General features: G+C 44.3%; 1 protein-coding gene across 3 annotated transcripts in view; it reads right to left on the bottom strand.

Moving 5' to 3' along the window:
• Positions 1-21,316, bottom strand: part of APBA2 (amyloid beta precursor protein binding family A member 2) — a 422,528-nt gene that overhangs the window by 242,493 nt on the left and 158,719 nt on the right. For all 3 annotated transcript variants that reach the window (XM_029575805.1, XM_029575804.1, XM_029575806.1), the window contains exon 2: positions 11,688-12,696. In XM_029575805.1, the coding sequence (XP_029431665.1) occupies positions 11,688-12,656 (969 nt within the window). In that variant the 5' untranslated portion in view covers positions 12,657-12,696. The remainder of the gene's footprint in view (positions 1-11,687; positions 12,697-21,316) is intronic.

Genomic DNA, 21,316 nt, shown 5'->3' with positions numbered 1-21,316 from the left:
TGGGGAAGAAACCCTGTAATGCCAGACGGACCGCCCTGGTCTCCAAGCGGTTGATGGGCCACTTCGACTGTTCCTCCGTCCATCGACCCTGGATTGAGCTGTCCCGACAGACCACTCCCCAGCCTGTGAGGCTGGCGTCCGTGGTGATAATCACCCAATCCGGGTGCTCCAGCGACATCCCCTGAGCTAGGTGCCGCGGTTCCAGCCACCAATGGAGACTGATGAAGGTTCCTCTCGGAATCGGAAGGATTGCCTGGAAATCTCTCGACACCGGCTGCCACCGGGAGAGAAGGGATCTCTGCAGAGGCCTCAGATGCGCAAATGCCCAAGGAACCAGATCAATGGTCGAGGCCATGGTCCCCAGTACCTGCAGGTAGTCCCAGGCAGTGGGCGTCTCGAGCGCCATAAATCCTTGAATCTGCTGACGCAGAGAATGAGCTCTGTCCGGATGCAGAAAAACCCTGGCATTCTTGGTGTCGAAGTTAGCTCCCAGAAAATCCAACGACTGGGACGGGACCAGGCTGCTCTTGGTGAAGTTGACAATCCATCCCAGAGATTGGAGAAGTTGTACCACTCTGTCGACTGCGAGGATACACTGCGCTTGTGACTTTGCACGGATGAGCCAATCGTCTAGGTAAGGATGCACAAAGATGCCTTCCTTGCGCAAGGTTGCCGCCACTACCACCATGATCTTCGTGAAAATCCGTGGAGCTGTGGCCAGGCCAAAGGGAAGAGCGCAAAATTGGAAGTGTTGACCCAAAATTTTGAAGTGTAAGTAACGCTGATGAGCTTGACAAATTGGTATGTGGAGATACGCCTCCGTGAGATCCAACGAAGCCAAGAATTCTCCCGGATGAACTGCCGCTAACACTGAACGGAGTGTCTCCATGCGGAAACGAGGGACTCTGAGGGACCGGTTGACCTGCTTGAGGTCCAGGATAGGACGAAAAGTACCTTCCTTCTTGGGAACCACAAAGAAGATTGAATAATGCCCCCGGCCCAGTTCGGCGGCTGGCACCGGCACTATGGCCCCTAATTGAAGGAGACGATCGAGGGTCTGCCGCACGGCTCCCTGTTTGATTAAGGACCCGCAAGGGGAAAACAGGAACCGGTCCTGAGGAGCGCAAACAAAATCCAAAGCGTAACCACGTCTTAGAATATCCAGAACCCATTGATCTGACGTGATTTGGACCCACTCTTCGTAGAAGAGAGCAAGGCGACCCCCCCAGTCGAGGGACCACCTCGCGGGTCCGTCTGGCATCATTGGGTAGATTTAGCGGATGTACCAGCACCCTGCACTTCCTTACCCTGGCAGCGCCCATGAAAGGGCCGGTTCCAGGAGTGCGAACGAGAAGAAGGAGCCCGAGGTGGCTGTTGCCTCTGAGGACGCACTCTCTGCTGGTTATGATAATGGTTTCTGGAGTAATTATATGATCTTGACGAACGGGATCGATCTTCGGGCAACTTGTGCACCGCGTTCTCATTAAGGGACTTGATGATCTGATCCAAGTCTTCACCAAAAAGATACCTACCCTTAAAAGGAAGGGACCCCAAACGTGTCTTGGAAGAGGCATCAGCCGACCAATTGCGAAGCCAAAGGAGCCGACGTGCTGAGACCGCCGCCACCATGGTTCGGGCTAGGACCCTTAAAAGATCATATAAAGCATCTGCTCCATAGGCAACCACGGCTTCCAGTCTGTCCGCCTGGTGAGCCTCAGCGTCTGGTAAGGACTGGGAGGTGAGTAGCTGCTGCACCCACCGAAGACCCGCTCGCTGTGCGAGGGAACTGCAGATAGCCGCCCGCATCCCTAAGGCCGAGACCACAAAGATACGCTTGAGGTAAACCTCCAGCTTCCGATCCTGCATATCCTTCAACGCCGTCCCTCCAGTGACAGGAATAGTGGTATGCTTTGTGACCGCTGATACCGCAGAATCTACGGTGGGAACTTTGAGAATTTCCAAAAAATCGGCCGGCAGAGGATACAATTTTTCCATGGCTCTACCGACCCTAAGGTTGGCCTCCGGGGAATCCCATTCCCGAGTGATCAACTGCAAGATCTTGTGATGAGTGGGAAAAGACTTGGCTAGAGGCCGCAGTCCTGCTAGGAGGGGGTCCCCCTTCTTGAGAGCCGGGTCAGGCCCCACCGATTCCGGAGGGGGATCAATATCCATTTCCTGGAGGATGTAGGGAATGAGGTCATCTAACTCCGCCACTTGGAAGATGCGGAGGACCCTAGGGTCGTCGCCCTCCACCTGGGCTGCCAAGGTGGGGTCGTCCACGTCAGGGTCCTGGGATTGTCCTTCCCCCGACGAAGTCTGTATTATCAAAGGTGTCCCGGTAGGGCCACGAGATGTCCCTACTCCCCCGCCTACTAAAGGGGGGCGAGCCTGAGGGAGGGTGCCACCCAGGAGGGGGGTAGGACATGGTATCTTGGGGGGAGAGGGTCCCCAGGTCCCGAAGGTCATGTCTCTGCTCTGAAGAAAAGCCCTGTGCATCAGGACTATGAATTCAGGGGAAAAGGCCTGGCATCCTGAGGGGTCACCCACCGGGGGATCCCCCCTCTGCCTACCAGGATTAGACTCGGAGTAAGGGTCCAAAACGGGCCTAGAATTGGGGGACGGATTATCCGTGTCCTCCTCAGAAAGCGCGGCATCAGAATCTTGCAACAAAATGGCCGCCGTTCCCGCGTGTTGAGAGGGAATGGGGCCTGGCGCTTCCTTCCCACGTGGTCTGCAGCTCGAACATCCTTGTTAGTAGCTGGCGCACATTCCCCCTCGGGGAAACAGCCTGAGCACAGACCCTCTTCAGAAAATAATCCGGCCCTCTCGGAGCCCTCACAAGGCGCCGCGGACTGCATTGCCGCAGGGAGAGGGGGGGGGGGAGGCTCTACAGGTGGCTCGCGCCTAAAATGAGCACCGACCCGGCAACGGACGTTTGCCGCGGTCCCCCACCGACCTGAAGAAGAACTGAAGGGGAATTACCCTCCCGACAGCAGGCGGCCCCGGGGAATGGTGCTTCGCGGGGCCGCAGGTCGGGACGTCGGTCGCTCCCCAAAAGGGAGGGGGAAAACCTGGGTCAGGAGGGAGAGGCCGGCGCTACCGACTTTCACCTCAGAGCTGAACGGAGTCCAAAAAATTGCAGTCTTCTGCTGAAAAAGAAGATGAAACAAAAATACACTTACCCCAACTGAGCCCTCAGTGAGGAAAATGAGAAAAGAAAGAAAGAAAACAGGCAACAGCCTGTCAGCAAGTCACCAGGCTAGAGAGCGATGAGCCAGCACCAGCGGAGAGCTCTCCCCCTGCTGTAAGAGGAGCCTTAGCAAAGTGACCTAAACTGTAAATTTAAACTTCCTTTTTTTTTTTTTTTTTTAAACTTTATCCCCCTGAGGAGGTAGCCCTAAGCTAACAAGCTGGGGACCACAAGTCCCCTGCTCACATCTGCTGGAGTCAGAACGTTACTGAGAGCTGTTACAGGGGAGGCGTGATTATAAGGGTCCTCCCCTGGGAATTTTGTGTTCTGACTCCATCTGCTGGACATGGAACATAACCCACCATCTGGAATGATCCTGGTATGTACAGGGAACTAGTAATATCTGTGAAGGAAAGGAAAGCATAAGTATCATTACAAAAAAGGATGATGTACTACAGTTAGAAAAGCACAAGCATTTGAGAAGAAAATATGAAGTTAAAGAGCAACAAAATAGGAGAAATAACAGAACAATGTAACAATCTTCACCTTACACACAGTGGGGACCAGAGAATCATGCACAGACATCATAAGAACATAAGAACATAAGAAATTGCCATGCTGGGACAGACCAAGGGTCCATCAAGCCCAGCATCCTGTTTCCAACAGAGGCCAAAAACCAGGCCACAAGAACCTGGCAATTACCCAAACACTAAGAAGAACCCATGCTACTGATGCAATTAATAGCAGGGGCTATTCCCTAAGGGGCGGATTTTCAGAGCCCTGCTCGCCTAAATCCGCCCAAAACCGGGCGGATTTAGGCGAGCAGGGCCCTGCGCGCCGGTGAGCCTATTTTACATAGGCCTACCGGCGCGCGCAGAGCCCCGGGACTCGCGTAAGTCCCGGGGTTCTCTGAGGGGGGCGTGTCGGGGGCGGGCCCGGTCGTCGCGGCGTTTCAGGGGCGTGTCGGCAGCGTTTTGGGGGTGGGTACGGGGGCGTGGCTACGGCCCGGGGCGGTCCGGGGGCGTGGCCGCGCCCTCCGTACCCGCCCCCAGGTCGCAGCCCGGCGCGCAGGAGGCCCGCTGGCGCGCGGGGATTTACTTCTCCCTCCGGGAGGCGTAAATCCCCGGAGAAAGGTAAGGGGGGGGGTGTAGACAGGGCCGGGTGGGTGGGTTAGATAGAGGAAGGGAGGGGAAGATGAGGGGAGGGCGTTAGAGGATTCCCTCCAAGGCCGCTCCGATTTCAGAGCGGCCTTGGAGGGAACGGGGGTAGGCAGCGCGGCTCGGCGCACACCGGCTATACAGAATTCATAGCCTTGCGCGCGCCGATCCAGGATTTTAGTGGATACGCGCAGCTCCGCGCGTATCTACTAAAATCCCGCGTACTTTTGTTTGCGCCTGGAGTGCCAACAAAAGTACGCCAACGCGCCTTGTTTGAAAATCTACCCCTAAGTATAATTCATTAATAGCCATTAATGGACTTCTGCTCCAAGAACTTATCCAAACCTTTTTTGAACCCAGCTACACTAACGGCACTAACTACCTTCTCTGGCAACAAATTCCAGAGCTTTATTGTGCGTTGAGTGAAAAAGAATTTTCTCCGATTAGTCTTAAATGTGTTACTTGCTAACTTCATGGAATGCCCCCTAGTCCTATTATGTAGCATTGCCTCCTACTCACAGAAAAATAAAAATATATAAATGAGTAGAAGGCCAAGTCTATCTAATTAAAATGGCCCCATACAAGGAAAGAAATGTGGTGTATTTTCAATGGAGCCTGGAAAATGACTTTTGGACATCTCCCTTTTATTCTGCCTCATCAGGCCATCATGCACCCAGTCGCCAGGAGGCATCAAAAGCACTAACTTGGTCTTGTCAATCTGCTCCATGCCATTTTTATTTCTGCAATGAGTAGGAGGCACTGCTGCTTTATAGGGAAAGCCTCACAGCAGGGCCCTTCAGCTGCAAAAATACTAGACTGGAGAAAGTAATTTGTTCTGACATGAGCCCAGATCAAATAGGTTACATTAGAAATAGATATTTTTTTTTAATTGGTTAAACAGCCAGGAGGGGAATGTTTTCCTGATTTTCTTAGCTATCATTTCTGTTTCGCCATGGTTTTGGATGGATCCTTGATGAGGATACTTTACATTCTATTCCCAAGAGGTTAACTTCTTGAGAGGGCTTGGGCCTTTTCTTTACCATTAAATTGGTTACCTAGTATGAAAATTCCTAAATATTTAAGATCTGTATCTACCATTGCTCCTGCTCATCATGTGATCTTGATAAATGATGGAAAGGACATCAAATTCTAGTCTGAAAGGTCTGTTATGGGATAATCCTTCGCTTCTGATTAACAAAGTTGTGATCAATTGGCCCTTGTGGCAATCTAAAGGGGTTTGGATGTTGGGACAGATTATTTACTCTCCTTTGATGTTTGGTCCAAAAATATAATAACAGCATAAATGGCTTCAACTGAAGCACCGCATTGATTATAGTGAGTTTCAGCTCCATCACCTGGATGAGACTCCAGAGCTCTATTCACTTTGTCCTAAATTTCACACTTTGGGACATGTGGCTTCTTTAGCATATAAAATGCTGCATGCCTTATCTCATTTTAGGTAACACACAAAAACAAATCCACCACACTAGGTGATATTCTATACTCAATGCTCAAATGGACAAAATCCAATCACCTAACTCTAGCATATGGTTATACTTTCATTACTCTGCTTGCACTGCTTACAATGTTAAATATTCCTAACCATTTTTCAAAACTTATTGCCCATACTTAAACCACCTTATTAATATTTTTAGGCAGGGGTTGTAGGTTTCATATAGCTAAAATTGCCCCCTGGCAATAATTGATCAGGTCTTATAATCACTGAAATGTGGCCACGTTGGGGCAGTAAGCTATTTGGGTAACAATTGTCCAGGAGATACAGCAGAGATTGAAGTTGATTTTCACTGCCATTCACTTGAAACTGTGCATTTAAATAACACACAAGGTAGGAGGTTGGAGGTTAATGATTATAAGACATGATCAAGGCTGAATTTTCAATGGGAGGTTTTCTCCACAAGTAAACACTTGTTTACCCACTTAAAACCCTTTGCAAATTGCCTCTTTAGTGCTTGGTTTCTGTTAGATATGTAATGCTGCTTTAGTTAAAAGTTGCCAAAGCACATAACTATTCCTCTTATTTTTCTTAAAAAAAATTTTAAAACCCCTTATTTTTGGTGTGCACCCTTCATATTTTACTCATTTCAAAAGGATGAGTTAAATTTATATTTGAGTCTTTGGAATTTGTTTGGTCCCCAACTCCCTTGAGGCTATACAATATTTAGGTCTAAAAACCTCTAGTTATATTAAAGTCCTTATTATAACCTAAGGCTGAATCTTCAATCACTAAAATAAAAAGCTGATCTTCAATATGCAGCCTGCTACATTTAACTTTATAGGGTAAATTTAATATCAAGATGAAGATTTTGCTAACATTTATTTAAATTATTCATGCTCAACCTTTAATATTTTCCCAGGTATCTTTAAAACAAAAGAAATCTTTATGAAGTACTTTTTACTAGGATGGTGGTAAAAGTAATTTAAGCAAACTATCAATATTCTACAACCCCCAAAAATGGTGGTTTGGTTTTTTCTAGGATGAAGAGCTGCCACAAAGCCTTCGTATGTAATCAAGCTGTAGAGTGGTGTAGAAATATTAATTAAAAACGCCTGACTGGATAACTACTGAAAGACATGTTATGTTCCTTCTAACAACTATGTATTTGAGGAACAAAATTTTAACCTCATAATTCATCAAAACACCTAACACATCTCACATAATATGGAAAAAATGCATGGCTTTCAGCAGATAGAAGCAATTTGGAGAAATATCATTGTTTTGCTCCAACTTTGTTCCAGTGCAAAAGTTGTTCAAGTTTTGCCCTAGTATTTTTCCAATATAAAGTCCTAGGATACTGCCATAAATCTGAAGCAATTATTAAACTAGATTAAAAGTCCGTTCTGTGTTTTGCACCAAAGTAGAGACATCTGAAATAACCCATTATAACTGAGGAGGTAAGAAACCTATCCAATAAACCAGAGGTGACCAACCTCATCAAACAGGCCAGGTTTTCAGGATAGCAACAATGAATAGGCATGAGATGGATTTACATACAATGGAGGTAGTGCATGCAAATCTCTCATGCCTATGCATTGTGGATATCCTGAAACCTGGCCTGTTTGTGGCTCTTGAGGACCGGAGTTGGCCACCCCTGCAAAAATATTTGTCCACAATTTTTTTTTTTACCGATTGCATGTTGAATTTTTGCTAAACCATGTGGCCAGGGTTGTAATATGCATGGTAACCAAAAAAATAATGTAGTGACACTATCTGTCAAAATCCTGCCAAATTAACTGGCCCAAAGTGAAAATACTGGTTAACATGGGGGGATTCCCTCTCTCCCCAAAACCACCAAATCAAAAGTTGCCCCTGCTGAATCTCCTCTAAGGTCTGGACCCCACCCCCCCATCCCCACCCCACCTGATGTTATCTCCTCCAGGAGCACACAGCAAACATCTCCCTCCTCAAGTGCATAGCAGGATTTCCCACCCCCAATCCAGAACCAGGTGCTTACTAGTATAGAGAGGCAAGAGGAACATGGAAACCCTGCCGACTGCACTGTGGCCATCACCGAATAAAGCTGCCAAGAGGATCTACATCATATATAGTGAATGACATGCTTCACTATGTGTGGAGAAATACATCTGAGGAGCATCATTCAGCAGTACGGTAGGAGGGCTCCAACAACCCCCTTCCATAAAGATCTGGACCTTTCAGGGAGGCAAGGACCTGGGTCCCATAGGAATGGGTAGAGGGTGGAGTATCCTGTTAAGTGGCGGGGGGGGGGGGGGGGGAGGAAAGGAGCTTCTGGGGAAGATGCTTCTTGGGGGAGGAAAGTTTTCTGTTATGAACTGGGGAAGAGGGAGGAAATGTTAGGAGGGATGGGGGTTCATGCTATTTTGCAGGGATGGTGTGGTCCACAATGGAGCCACTTTTGATATGGTGGGAAAAGAAATCCCCAATGCTTACTAGCCCAAATTAAAAGGGTTGGCTCAGGAGATTTCAGCCCTGGTCCAAGACAGATTTAAGTTTTTGGGCTTTACCAAGTCCATAGAATATAGTGGGTGTGGAAATCTTACCATGATATTTCCCCTGAGATCAGTAAAGCCTTATTTGCATGTGGCAAGACCTTATTTATATGTAAGGATGTGCATTTTTTTTTTTTTTTAGCATAACCTTGCTAATGTCTTAAGGGACCATCTTAATGTTCATGTTTCTGCATTATTGCAGGGGTAGGCAACTCCTGTCATCAAATGCTACAAGCTGGTCAGGTATTCAAGATATCCACAATGAATATGCATGATCTGCATTTGCATTCAATGGAAGCAGTGCATGCAAATATATCTCATGCATATTCAGTGTGGATATTTTGAAAACTCAACCAGCTTGTGGCACTCAAAAACTGGAGTTGCCTACCCTTACCTTACTGCATAACATGCTATTTTTTTTAGCACTCACATTCAACTTTATTGCAGAGACCCCGATGGCTGAATTATAACAGCCATATGGGTACTGGTGAAAGCTGGATTCTTTGCAGGTTGCAATACTTTTCACTGATACAAGCAAAAAGTTATGCAAAGAATTGTACATGAGCACTGGAGACTAAGTTCTTTCTTCAGAACTAGGGCTGATCACTTTTTTTTAGATGTGATTTTGAAAGCTTGTGCACTACACTGTTACATAATTTTTATGTTGGCCTAATAAAGATTATTACAACTTGCAAATAATCCAAAGGACTGAGGCCTCAATTCAGCAAAAGTTCCTTGGTTGTGTAAATGGACAGTCATGGTGGCATTTTTTTTCAGGCTGCAAAAATTATATTCATGTAATCTCAGGTTATACTGGATTGCCCTGTGGAGATTTAGTCTTGTGAATAATTTCTTTTGCACACCTCAGAAATTTACAGAGTAGAGGCTTTCGGTTTTTCTGCCATGAAAAATTTCAGGATTGGAGATTTGTGTGGGGACGGGTGATCATATGTGACATATTAACCTCTTCCCAACCTCTTGTTGTGATCAATACTGTCACAGAATATCAGTCCACCTATATCAAATTTTGTACTTTTCTAATCTAAATTGCCTTCTGGCAAATTCCATGGTTGCTTCTCTTATAATTTTCCCCAAGTGGGGTGGGGTGTATGTGTGTCAGAGGAGGCCTTCTAAGGCTAAAGGTAACAGAGGCTAAGGGCCAGATTTTCAAAGGGGTACGCACGTAACATACGCGTGTACCCCCCGAAAACCTGGCCCAAACACCCCCTGCGTGCGCCGAACCTCAAGCAAGCGTAACTTTTGTGACAGAGGTAGGGGGGGTTTAGATAGGGCCAAGGGGGTGGGTTAGGTAGGGGAAGGGAGGGGAGGGGAAGGTGGGGGGAGGCGGAAGGAAAGTTCCCTCCGAGGCCGCTCCGATTTCGGAGCGGCCTCGGAGGGAACGGAGGCAGACTGCGCGGCTCGGCGCACGCAGGCTGCCGATTTTGGGCAGCCTTGCGTGCGCTGACCCCGGATTTTAATGGATACGCGCGTATCTATTGAAATCCTGCGTACTCTTGTTCGCGCCTGGTGCGCGAACAAGAGTACGCGTTTGCGCAAGTTTATGAAATCTACCCCCAAGAATCTAGCCTGCAGATTAAGGAAAAGATCCTTGAATTCAATAACCTGACATTTTTTAAACAAACATAACCAGATAAAGTCTCTTGTATATTGAATCTAAGCAGTCTTTATTCTTCCTGTGGGAAGGTCCTCAAGCACGTTTTGCACACTCCTACAGTCTGCTACATCTGATATCACAAAGGCTATCACTTTTTCAGCAAAGCCATGTCATATCCTGTATATCATCTCGTATGTAATTAAATTATGATGCCTGAAGCACTATACTTGGTTCGTGATTATTATTATTATTTATTATATGATATTCTCCTGGAAGGAGACAGTAGTATCTGTGGAGCTTTGTCATTTTTCCTTGGGTACTGGATGTTTAAGAAAGTTCGCAGAAGCAAACATTGTTAACATGCCACATTTCAATTGTAAGCAAAACAATACATATTGAAAATGCAGTTTAGAAACAACCTGCATATGCTGCAAAGTATGTGGGTGGTTATAGCTACCCAGTAGCTTCTCTTTGAAAAGCAGCATAAATGTGTGCTCACAGCTGCCTTTGTAGTTTGCATCTGCTATTTTGTGCAGGTGGCCTAGGAGTGCAAAATAGCATACGTACTTCTGAAAGTGCCATATACGTGGGCTTATTTTCCTCTCCTGAGCAAAATATGACCCCCCTGAAGCATCTCTTGGCAATCTGGCTACAAATACTACAGAAGTCTGCATGTACTTTCAGCTCGGCAGAGGAGGGCAATTTTCAGACAGGGAAATCTAGGCACGTTAATTTGTTTTGAATTGAGTAGATTGCTTTAAAATATGAGCACCCCAAGCTTTAGAACACTTAGATAAGAGCATAAGAAGGGCCATGCTGACTGAGTCAGACAAAGGCCCATGGAGCCCAGCATCCTATCTCCAGGCCTGTCTGGGTCACAAATATCTGGCAGATCTAAAAAAGTAGAGCTATTTCTGGTCACTCTCAAGGATAGCAATAGCTTTCCCTTGTCTAACTGGCTAATAATGTTTTATGGACTTTTCCTCCTGGAACTTGTCCAAAACTTTTTTAAACCCTGCTATGTTAGTTGCCTTTACCTCATCTTCCGGTAACAGATTCCACAGCTTGACTGTGCACTGAGTGAAAAAGTATTTTCTTCAATTTGTTTTAAATCTGTTGGTTGTTAATTTCATGGAGTGTGTCCCCTTGTTTTAGTATTATTTCATTTTTCTTGTTAATTGCTTTAAATATCTTTTAATTATTCAAGTGAAACAATTTTCTTGACAGTCTAATTCATTTTAACATTGCACATATAGAAAAAACCTATAATAGAATACAATAGAGATGCTTCTGGGCTGGCCAGACAGCTTAATGGAAGCACTGCATGCTACAACATGGACAATCTGTGTTCAATTCCTGAGCTCGTCAGAACTGGGGAACCTTAACACAAATAGTAACACACAGTGGTCAGATTCAGGTCGCATGCATACTGGGTTCCTGGGGGATCCAAGATCTATGGCCCCTGGCAAAGGACTGTTGCTGCAGTGGCTGGGTTAGATGAGAGGAGGGAAAGGGTTAAAGATCATAAAAAGCCTTGGATAGTTGTAAATCAGGGCTCATAGTACTGTAACCCATACTGCATGCAGATTCCAGTGGACCTGAAAGCTGAAAAGGTGCAAAAGTAAACTGCCAGGCCATTAAAAAAAAGAAAAAAAATGCTACTATAACCTTTGACATATAATGCAACTTATGCAATATTGTGTGAATATTAATTTTCTTGAACACCACAACACCATACCTGTTCTTGTGTCCACTTCTGTCTTTCTTCTGGAGACCTCGCCTTTGTTTTAAAACCCCTTTGTATCTCCCCAACATGCTTTGAAGCAGGAGGAATATTCAATGACTTAGGTCTTCCCTCATGTCTGTTGACACAATGCTCAGCATCTCCTTTCTGGCATGTTTCTTTATAGTCCGTTGATGCATTTTCCTTCTCGGTATGCACAGGGCTGAGTTCTGTTGTGCTATTAATGCTGCTCATGCTCATGCTCATTTTAATCTCAGCCACAATCTGGTCAATGTCTTCTTCCTGCTCTTCTAATTCAGCATCCCCTTTCTGAAAAGGATACGGTGATGTCCCAAGAGAGTTTCTGTTTGCTTCTGCTAAATAATAGTCCTGATAACCTTCTTCATTTTGACAGTATTGTATAATCTCATTCTTCTCTTGGTCTGGAACCTCTAAAGGGGGTGTTCCGTCTTCTAAAATTTGCATTTCGTTTTCTTTATAGTCCTGTCCTTCTTCTGACTCAACTGTATCTTGGTGTTGCATTTTTGTTTCTGTCCAATCCTCTTCCACAGCTTCTTGACACTCATCAGTCTCAACACTATGTTCTTCATGGGGAACATATTCCTCACCATTGCAGTCCATGCCCTCTAGATAACTGTCATCTTCAGGGCAATACCTAATATAATAAGTGATCCCTTCCTCTTCCTCTGGCAAACCTTCATCATAGTCCTCCTCTTCAGAGGTATTATTAACGTAATCAGAGCTGGAATCACCATCCCCACTATGATCATTGCAGTCTTGTTCCACTTGGATGGGACTAGTTTGCCGGTTGGCTGTTAGTTCTGCAGCATTTGCTGTATATTCATTCATTGATGGGTTAATTTCTTCATTTTCCAGCTCCTCAAAGTGAGGGGAAGGAGGACAGGATCTTGTTCTGTGATCTAGCATATTATTTGTGGTGCTTTGTTGTTTCCTATTTGCCATGGTTGACTTCTTACATGACAATCATTTCCAAGCAATTACTCTAGGAAAGATGAGAAATATATTCAGAAATAAAGCACCAACAATGGATCACATTAAAGGTTAAAGGCAAGCAAGCCATTTTTAGTTTAAATTAGACAGCATAAGAAAAAAATTGTTCCCAAACGAATTGCATTTAAAATCATTTTCCAAGCCATGAGCAGCTGCCGTAACCACGATGTTGGCATTTATTTTAAGACTGAATAGAAGAAAGAAAACTGTCATTTACTAAGAGTGATGTTAATGAAAGGCAATAGCAACATAATTAATCAAAATACAAATATTTTCTATTTTCAATATTTAATGTGCTCTGAAAAGTAGGTTTATTGCTGTCATATCCATCAATGTAACAATGTGGTTATTCCTTCACAGTGTATGTTTTTATTATTTTATTTTTTATTGTTCATACAATATATTTATTAAACTTGTAACCTAGCCTGAGCACTAGTTTGTACAGGTAGGATAGAAATAAAATAAATCACCTTTCTTCCTAAAGCATCAATGCATTATGGCCTTTAAAATCTTCATTTTCATAGCTGCTTAAAGTTCAGGTTGAAAAGCTTCTTTGTAGCAAAGGTTTATCTCCAACATCCTTTGTTTAATGTTCCAAGGATAGAAGGGAATAGAAGGTGTGGGCAGCAAGATGAGGAAAATAAGGGGAAAGAAAGGAGAAAAAATGAAATGAGGTAGATCAAGTGGAGAAATAAAAAAAGAAATGAATAAGTAAAGAAAGTGTGGCATAAAAAAGAGATGAGGGCAGAAAGGAGACACCAAAGGGAAGGGAAGGATTTCACAGCAATTGGGATAACATTGGAGTAAAGGAAGATAAGTGAGGGAAAGAAAAGGAAGGAAGCAAGAAAGCATAGGGTACAAAAGCACTGCCACAGACTGGCATGGAGATGCACAGCTGCCAACAGGCATGAGCAAAGACATTCCCCAGAAAGGCAGCCGCACATCACACTAGGGCCAAGAATTTGGGACAACTCCAAAATTCGAGTTGCGAGTATACTATTGCAGGTATATATGGAATATCTATGGAGACCATTCCCACTGCGATGGCCAAATGTGTTGTATTAGGAATGTGCTTTCGTTTGAAATGTAATTTCCTGATTCGTTTTGTTTCAAAAATGAAAGGATTGGAAAACCATTTTTATTTTTCATTTCATTTTCCTTTTTAGCAGTCACCCCTGCTTCTTTCACTAGCAAAATGTAATTTAAAAATGAAATATACCATGGGCTCACTATGCCAGGCCTACTCCACTGAACACCTTAGCTACCCCATCCCTGTGAGGAAGGGAGCAGGTGCTGAAGTCCCAAAGTGCCAAGAGCGATCCCTAGTCACTCCTGCCCTGCCAGGACCTATTCAAAATACTGGTGGCTGGCCTCTAGGCTGGCATCATTTTATTGAATGGAGGTGCCTCTATACAATAAAGTGGCATTAGCAGGCACCTTTCTGAATAGGGACCCAGCGAGGCAAGAGTAACTTGGGAATGCTCCTGCTCCCTTTGGCGACCCTCATGGTCTTTTTTGGGAGGAAGAGAGGGCAGAAAGGTAGGCCCAGCCTGACCTGCCTGGGGTACCTTTATTTTTTAATTTTGGCAGTGAGAAGGAGTGATGGGGGGACAGGTGTGGGGTCTCAATTCCATTTTTCAGTTCCATTTTTGGGGGGGGGGTTTTCCTTTTTTTTCTTTATTCCTTTTGCAATTTATTTCATTTCAAATAAATGAAAGAAATTACAAACAAAATGAAAACATTTTTTAGTTTACATGTAGGCAAAGGAATACCAGGAAAATTCTGCTGGACAACTTTTTGTGGCATTACAAAAAATTTGAAACCCTATTTCCAGATGTTCATTCACTTACGCATCAATTAACTGACTAAAGCAGAAATCTTTCATATTTGAAACTGATGAAGTTGTTGTGGGCATATTTGAGTTAACTCACCTACAAAGAGCTGAAATGAGATGGCAACATATTCATTATGGGATAATTTTCTATATTAAAAATATTAATATATTGAGATCGCAATATCCCTTTGAAGAAAATACTATGTAGAAATGGTAGTGGAATTAGAGGCCAAGATTGTCATGGACAGTTGCTTTAATATTATTGGTCTTCCAAACACATTTCATCTAATTTATTAACTATTATCATGTAATGTTCTATACTGTACAGTATAACATATCCTATATATATATCTATATAGATAGATAGATAGATAAAAATATACAATTTAAAATATACTCTGGTCGATTTTAAAAGCCCTACGTGTGCCAAAGCCAGGGAATATGTGTGCCAAAGCCAGGAGAAAAGCCAGGAGATACGTGTCCTGGTGTGCCGCGCAGATGCGCACTTATCTCCTGCTAAATGCATAAACATTTTTCTCACCAAAAGGGGAGGAGCTTGGGCATGGTATGGGCGGAGTATGGGCGGAGCATGGGCAAGCTGGGTCTGTAACATGAATCCAGCGCGCTTAAGTATTTACACGCACAAGATCGGGCTAGGGTCCCCTACTGTGTAACTTTACTTCTGGTATGGACAACGTGTAAGTCGTGTAACCAAACAAAATACACTAGTTAGCAAGGTTTTAAGGGTCGGGGTAATAAGGTGAAAGGGAAGCAAGTTAGCTAGAGAGTTTAGGAAGTCCTCTCCTTTGCTGGAGCGAACTGGGAAAAAGGCCTTTTGCGTCGCTGCGTGTACCTACTAAAACTTCCCCCACTTACATGCTCGAGATAACATTCACACGCACATGCGTGCATCAATATAAAATCATGCATGCATGTATGCAAGGATTGTCTATTTTATAACACATGTGCATAAATGCGTGTATGTTTTAAAATTGGCGCATCCATGTGTGCGCGCCAGCTAACATATGCGCGGGTCTTAAATTTTACTTCACTATTTGCAATTTATTAACTGCATTAACTGTTACTATACTACAGCTGTTAACACCTTTGGACTGATCATAGCAGTCAGCGTGCTTTTGTGAAGCAATGGAAAAAAAATCAACTCAGGTCTGCTCATCTGATGAAATTAGTCCATTATCCTGCAGGTAAACATTACAAAGGTAGGCAGATGCCTTATTTTATTCTGCACAAATTAATCCATCCCAGAATATAATGATAGATATGTGTGGATAATTAGAGGTCAAACTGGAGCTAAGCAAATTTTGGACTGGCTCGAGTTCAACAGAATTTTTATCTTTTCTTTAGACCCACTGGGGAAATACATTATGGGCCTGATTTTAAAAAGCATTTACTCGAGTAAAACAGGGTTTTACTCGAGTAAATGCACTTTACTTGAGTAAGTGGGCTTTTGAAAATTGCTATAATATATGCCATTGAATTGTCCATAGGATTTACTTGTGTAAGTGCACTTTACTCCAGTAAATGGCTTTTGAAAATTGCTACAATAGTAGTTATTTACATGTGTAACTCCTTTTGAAAATTACCCCCCATACATATACACATATACACACACACACATATATATATAACATACTTTTTGTGAATCTGAGGAAAATTCAAGCAGATTCTTTGAGGTTCAATGAAGAATTGCCAATTTATAGATAGCATTTTAGATATGCCTGCTGTTGAATTTTATGAGCTGGTGAATTTGCTTAAAAATCCAATACTGATCCAGCGATTCATGGAAATCCTCATTGACTTTTAATAGGAAAAAATGGCAAACTAATTTGAGAAACCATCACAATTTTTACATGTTCAGCTAATTAGTTTGCAAACTAAGGTGTACAGGAAGTACTGTTGTCTTCAGTAAATAGACAAGTAGGGATGCACAGCTGATCTTTTATAATAGATTTTTGTGAAAACGATTTTTTTTTAAAGAACAAAATTACAAAAAGTTCACATGTAAATTTTGTTGGAGAACTAATGCCAGAAGGTCATTCTCCAGTACAGACAGCAAAGGGTTAATACTGCCACTGCCCCATCCCCCTCCCAAAGCCATGTCTTGTCTCCTGCCTGGGAGAGGCGAGCCTGCAAAGGCTTCTGGATAAGATGTAACTTGCATTAGTAAATCCACTCTCCATCTTTCTCCCTGCCTGTTGTGCTGCTTATATTCCAGCACAATCACCTATAAGGAACCTTGAAACTGTATATATAAAATATTTATTGCTTTCTATCCCATTTTCCCAGGTAAAAAATCATTGTATTCAGCTACAGAAGAGCTCAGGCTTGTTTTCACTTCAGTATGTATTTCTCCTGGAGGCGTGAAGGTCCCTGCTACACATACCCCCAGTTCTGACCCTGAATAAGCAGATTAGGCCAGAAGTGGTACCAGACCAGGAGAGAAAAATGAATCAAAATGGAATAAACAGAAATAAAGGTAAGCCATTAAGATGGCTCATTGGTGGTATCTGCTGCTATAGAAACAACTGGGAAAGCCATCTTAGTGACTGGAGGTCATCTAGAGAAGATTCAGGACTGGGTCAGACTGGAATTAGCAGCTCTGAAAACCAAATGCATAAAATACAGTTGGTTTATATTTATAGAGGTTTGAAAGTGAGGAAGTTTAGAAAGGATACAGGGCAGACAGTCCAGATTCTTCTATACCAAGTGAACCTGTCCTGGGGTAACAGGTAGGACATACACTTTTATCATCTTTAAAGAAGGGAAAAGACCTGGCCTAGAATTTTGAAACATTCTGTTTTATATAACCTTAATTAAAATAGCAATGTTCAGCTGTGTGCTAGAATGTAAAAACAGACTATGAACAATTGCTGAAATAACATTTTACTACACCTAATTAAAAAAATCTTACTTTCATAAATATAATTAAACTGCTTCTGACTTTTCTCTGGTAATTAGGCAAGGTAAACAGTATTATTCTAAGTACTACTATAGTTTAATAGAATCAGTCACACACTGACACCATCTGTTTCCTTCAGCAAGGCTATGGAGCAGGTGGCCTGGGATTATTTGCAGATCTTAAACTTCTGTTTGCACATGCTTTGTTTCACATTCTGTTTGTATTCTTTTCAATATAAAGAATTTGAACAGTTATTGGCTGCAATAGTTAAGATGTTAAAAATTGATGTTTTGAGAAATAAAGACTAGATAGAAGACAGAAATATTTTTTTCTCTAATCAATGGCTGTGGTTTTCTCTGTGGCCTTCTCTAAAGTTACCTCCTTGGTTCTTAAGGAGTTAAAGCCACAGGGCTGCAGTACATACAGTCCTCAAACCATCAGTGCAAGTGCTTTCCATTACCCACTCTCCCTAATTCTTCTTATTTTTTCCATAGATTTCTTATATTTTTGCTTTTTCAGGATTATTTTACTAAGACCACAAATTCTCCATGGTTCCTCATTTGCATGTTTTCCCAAATGGTCAGACTTTGAGGTTTTCATTTAGCCATATAGTTGAGCAGTTTTCTGCTTAACTTTTCCTGTTGAAAACCATCCTCACGGTGATTAAAAAGTATTCACGGGCTTTCAGAGCACGCATGCTTTTTCTTGGATTAAAAAGAGGTGTTACTGAAAATGTGCTAAGGCTGGGGGAGTATATAACACATGTACATTTCCATTTTCGAAAATATGTGCGGTGTTCTGCCCCCCACACACAGATTAAACAGGTGCAAAGTATGTGGGAACTTTGTACTGCTTCCACTTTGTAGGTGGATGAATGACCTAGTAGTTAGAGCAGCGGGCTGTGAATCAAGGATTTAAATCCAGCTGCTGCTCCTTTTGGGGAAAAGGGTAAATGGATTCAGAAGACAACCAACACAGGCCCCAATGTTTATGGTCTGGGGTACTGACATAAGGGAAAAAGCACAGGACTGCTTCTACCGCCAAGTTCAAAAGCAAAGCATGTCAAGCAGCATTATCTGAACTATCAAGAAGGCTTCTCACCAAGTAAAAATGATGTTTTTTTAATACATAAGGCTTGAGGGTAATCTGCACAGAGTGGCAGTTGCTACCATAGGAAGCTTGCTGAGTAGACTAAATGGAACATTTGGTCTTTTTCTGCCATCATTACTATGTTCTATGTTAGTGATCCTGGGCAAGTCACGTCACCCTCTGTTGCTTCAGGTGCAAACTTATGGCTGGATTTTAAAACCCCAGCAAATACACGGCTCGCCCGCCTCTTTACAAGTTACCATTATATTGAGCTGACTTTAGCTGCTTTAATTTTGGGATGAATTGTTATGAATCCTGCCCGCGGAGCTAATCCCCACGAGCAGGCACCTTACCTCACCCCATGCTGCTGACTTGCTCCATTTCCCAACGCGGCATGGAGCCGCCGAAGTCGGGCCTTCTTTGCGGCCGGAGCCATGGACTTGCCTTCCCGCTGCAGCCCGGCGGCCGCCCATCGGGTCTCCTCTTCACCGCGGCTGAAGCCACAGACTTCCTGCCATCTTCGTGGCATGGAGCTGCCGCTGATGTCCCCGTGATCTTCGCGGCCGGAGACCGCAAGCCCCGGCCTGGATTGGCGGCTGAGTAGCCCCCGGGGCCTCCTGCAGTGGCTGAGCCGCTGCCGTCATCGGGGCCTGCTTCCCAGACCTAGCCCTACTTCTGCACGTCGACTTCAGGCAGGACCACTGTCCACGGTCCTGCACAGCCTGCTTCCTGCTTCTCCTAGGTGTGCGGCCGTGCCTCTCTTCTACATTTAAAGGGCCCATGGCCGGATATGCCCTGGGCCCCACCTAGTGACTGTTTCCTGATGCAGCCCTATAAAAGGGCTGGTCTTGCAATTGTTCGTTGCCTTGCATCAGAGTGTCTTCAGTCCTGGAGGCTCCTGCCTGCCAGAGCTCCGTCAGGTCTTCTGTCTTCTTCGTAGAGCTCCTCGTCTCATCTTGTCGTCTCGTCATGCCATGTCTTCATTGCCTGAGGTCCCTGTCAGGTGTCCTGGTGTCTCATCTCCTGATGTCTCGCTTCCTGGTGTTCTAGCCCTCCTTGGTGTTCGTTCTTGCTCCGGAGCCTTCTGTTCTGCCGGCCTTGGATCTCCGGGTGACGGGTCGCCGTCATGGGAGATGCTGGCAGTGGACTGGCGTCCTGTGCTCCTGAGCCGTCTTGTCCTGCCAGTCTTTGTGGTGTTTCAGATGACATCGGCTTTGTTGTCGGAGTCCCACCTCGACTGGATCCTCTCCTATGCTTGTCCCGCTCTCCGCGTGGTCTGTGACCAGCCTCCTCGGGCTGTGTAGGGCACGCAGTGGGACAGGGTGGTCCGTGACTGGTGTCCTGTGCTCCTGAGCCGTCTTGTCCTGCCAGCCTTTGTGGTGCTTCGGATGACATCGGCTTTGTCATCGGAGTCCCACCTCAACTGGATCCTCTCCTATGCTTGTCCCGCTCTCCGTGTGGTCCATGACCAGCCTCCTCGGGCTGAGTAGGGCACCCTGAGAGACAGTGCCAATGTCTACCTGCCCAGCTTCTCGTCTCATCAGGACTTCGTCAAGTTCCTCGTCTCGTCTCTGATGTCATTGCATCAGCCTTGGTGTCATGTCTTCAACAGCCCTAGTGTCATGTCTGCATCAGCCCTGGTGTCATGTCTTCAATAGCCTTGGTGTCATGTCTTCGCTTCAACCCTTGTATGTGATGCCGTCACATCAATCTTGGTGTCATGTCTTCGTGTCAAGGCTTCCGTTTGCCCTCATCCTCAGGCCAACCTGCTGCTCCATGCCGATCCAAGCGGCAGGTCCGAAAGGGCTCGGAACGGTCGGAGGACCGTTCACCTACCAACATCATCTTGTTGTTGGCACTGGGAGCTTGCAGGCCTGGCAGAGGGTAAGACCATGGGAGGGTGGGGGGGACGTGTCCCAGCATGCTCCAATGCTGGGACACGTCGCCAACCCTCAGTTCAGACCTGGATCTGTCTGGGGTCGGGCTGAGGCCCAAGGGAACACTAAACATCCCGCAGTGTAACAGAATACAAGGCCTTTAGAGGCCGTTCCGACTGTTACACAACATGAATATAGCAAAGGTCCCTAAATTTAAGGTTGACATTAATTCATGTAACTTTAGGTCCCTAAATTAGGCACCAGCACTGGAAATTAACACTGAGCGTCTAATTTCACTCTCCCAATCTATCCTCCTACCTGTTCCTGCCCACATTTAATGGCCTTAAACTTAGGCATGCAGATAAGGCATGAATTCAGTATTCCAAAGATCTAGAAACATAAAAATGCGACGACAGAAGAGACCATATGGCCTATCTAGTCTGCCCATCTGCCCAACTAATTTAGTTTTATAAAATTTATAAACTACCTCCTCCGATACAATCATTCGGCACTGGTAACAATTGAAAATTCCCAATTTTAAAAGAATAAATACAGTGAATTCAGACCCCCTTCTCTTTTTTCACATTTTGTTACATTACAGCCTTATTCTAAAATGGATATGCTTTTTTTTCCTTCCTCAATCTATACACAATATCCCATAATAACAAACTGAAATCAGGTTTGTAGAAATCTGTGCAAATTAATTTAAAACAAAAATTAAAATTAATTTAAAACAAAAAAAACAAATCTGTAGATTGAGTGGGGAAAAGTGCATATTATTCATTTTAGAATAAGGCTGTAATGTAACAAAAAATGGAAAAAGTGAAGGGGGTCTGAATAATTTCTCAATCTTAAAAATGGTATGGGCCATCCATTACTCCATGTGACAGGG

The sequence above is a fragment of the Rhinatrema bivittatum genome, chromosome 13, assembly GCF_901001135.1.
Source record: "Rhinatrema bivittatum chromosome 13, aRhiBiv1.1, whole genome shotgun sequence".
NCBI classification, from domain to species: domain Eukaryota; kingdom Metazoa; phylum Chordata; class Amphibia; order Gymnophiona; family Rhinatrematidae; genus Rhinatrema; species Rhinatrema bivittatum.
Note: the sequence above shows the minus strand (reverse complement) of the source record. Positions and strands in the feature narration are given on the sequence as shown.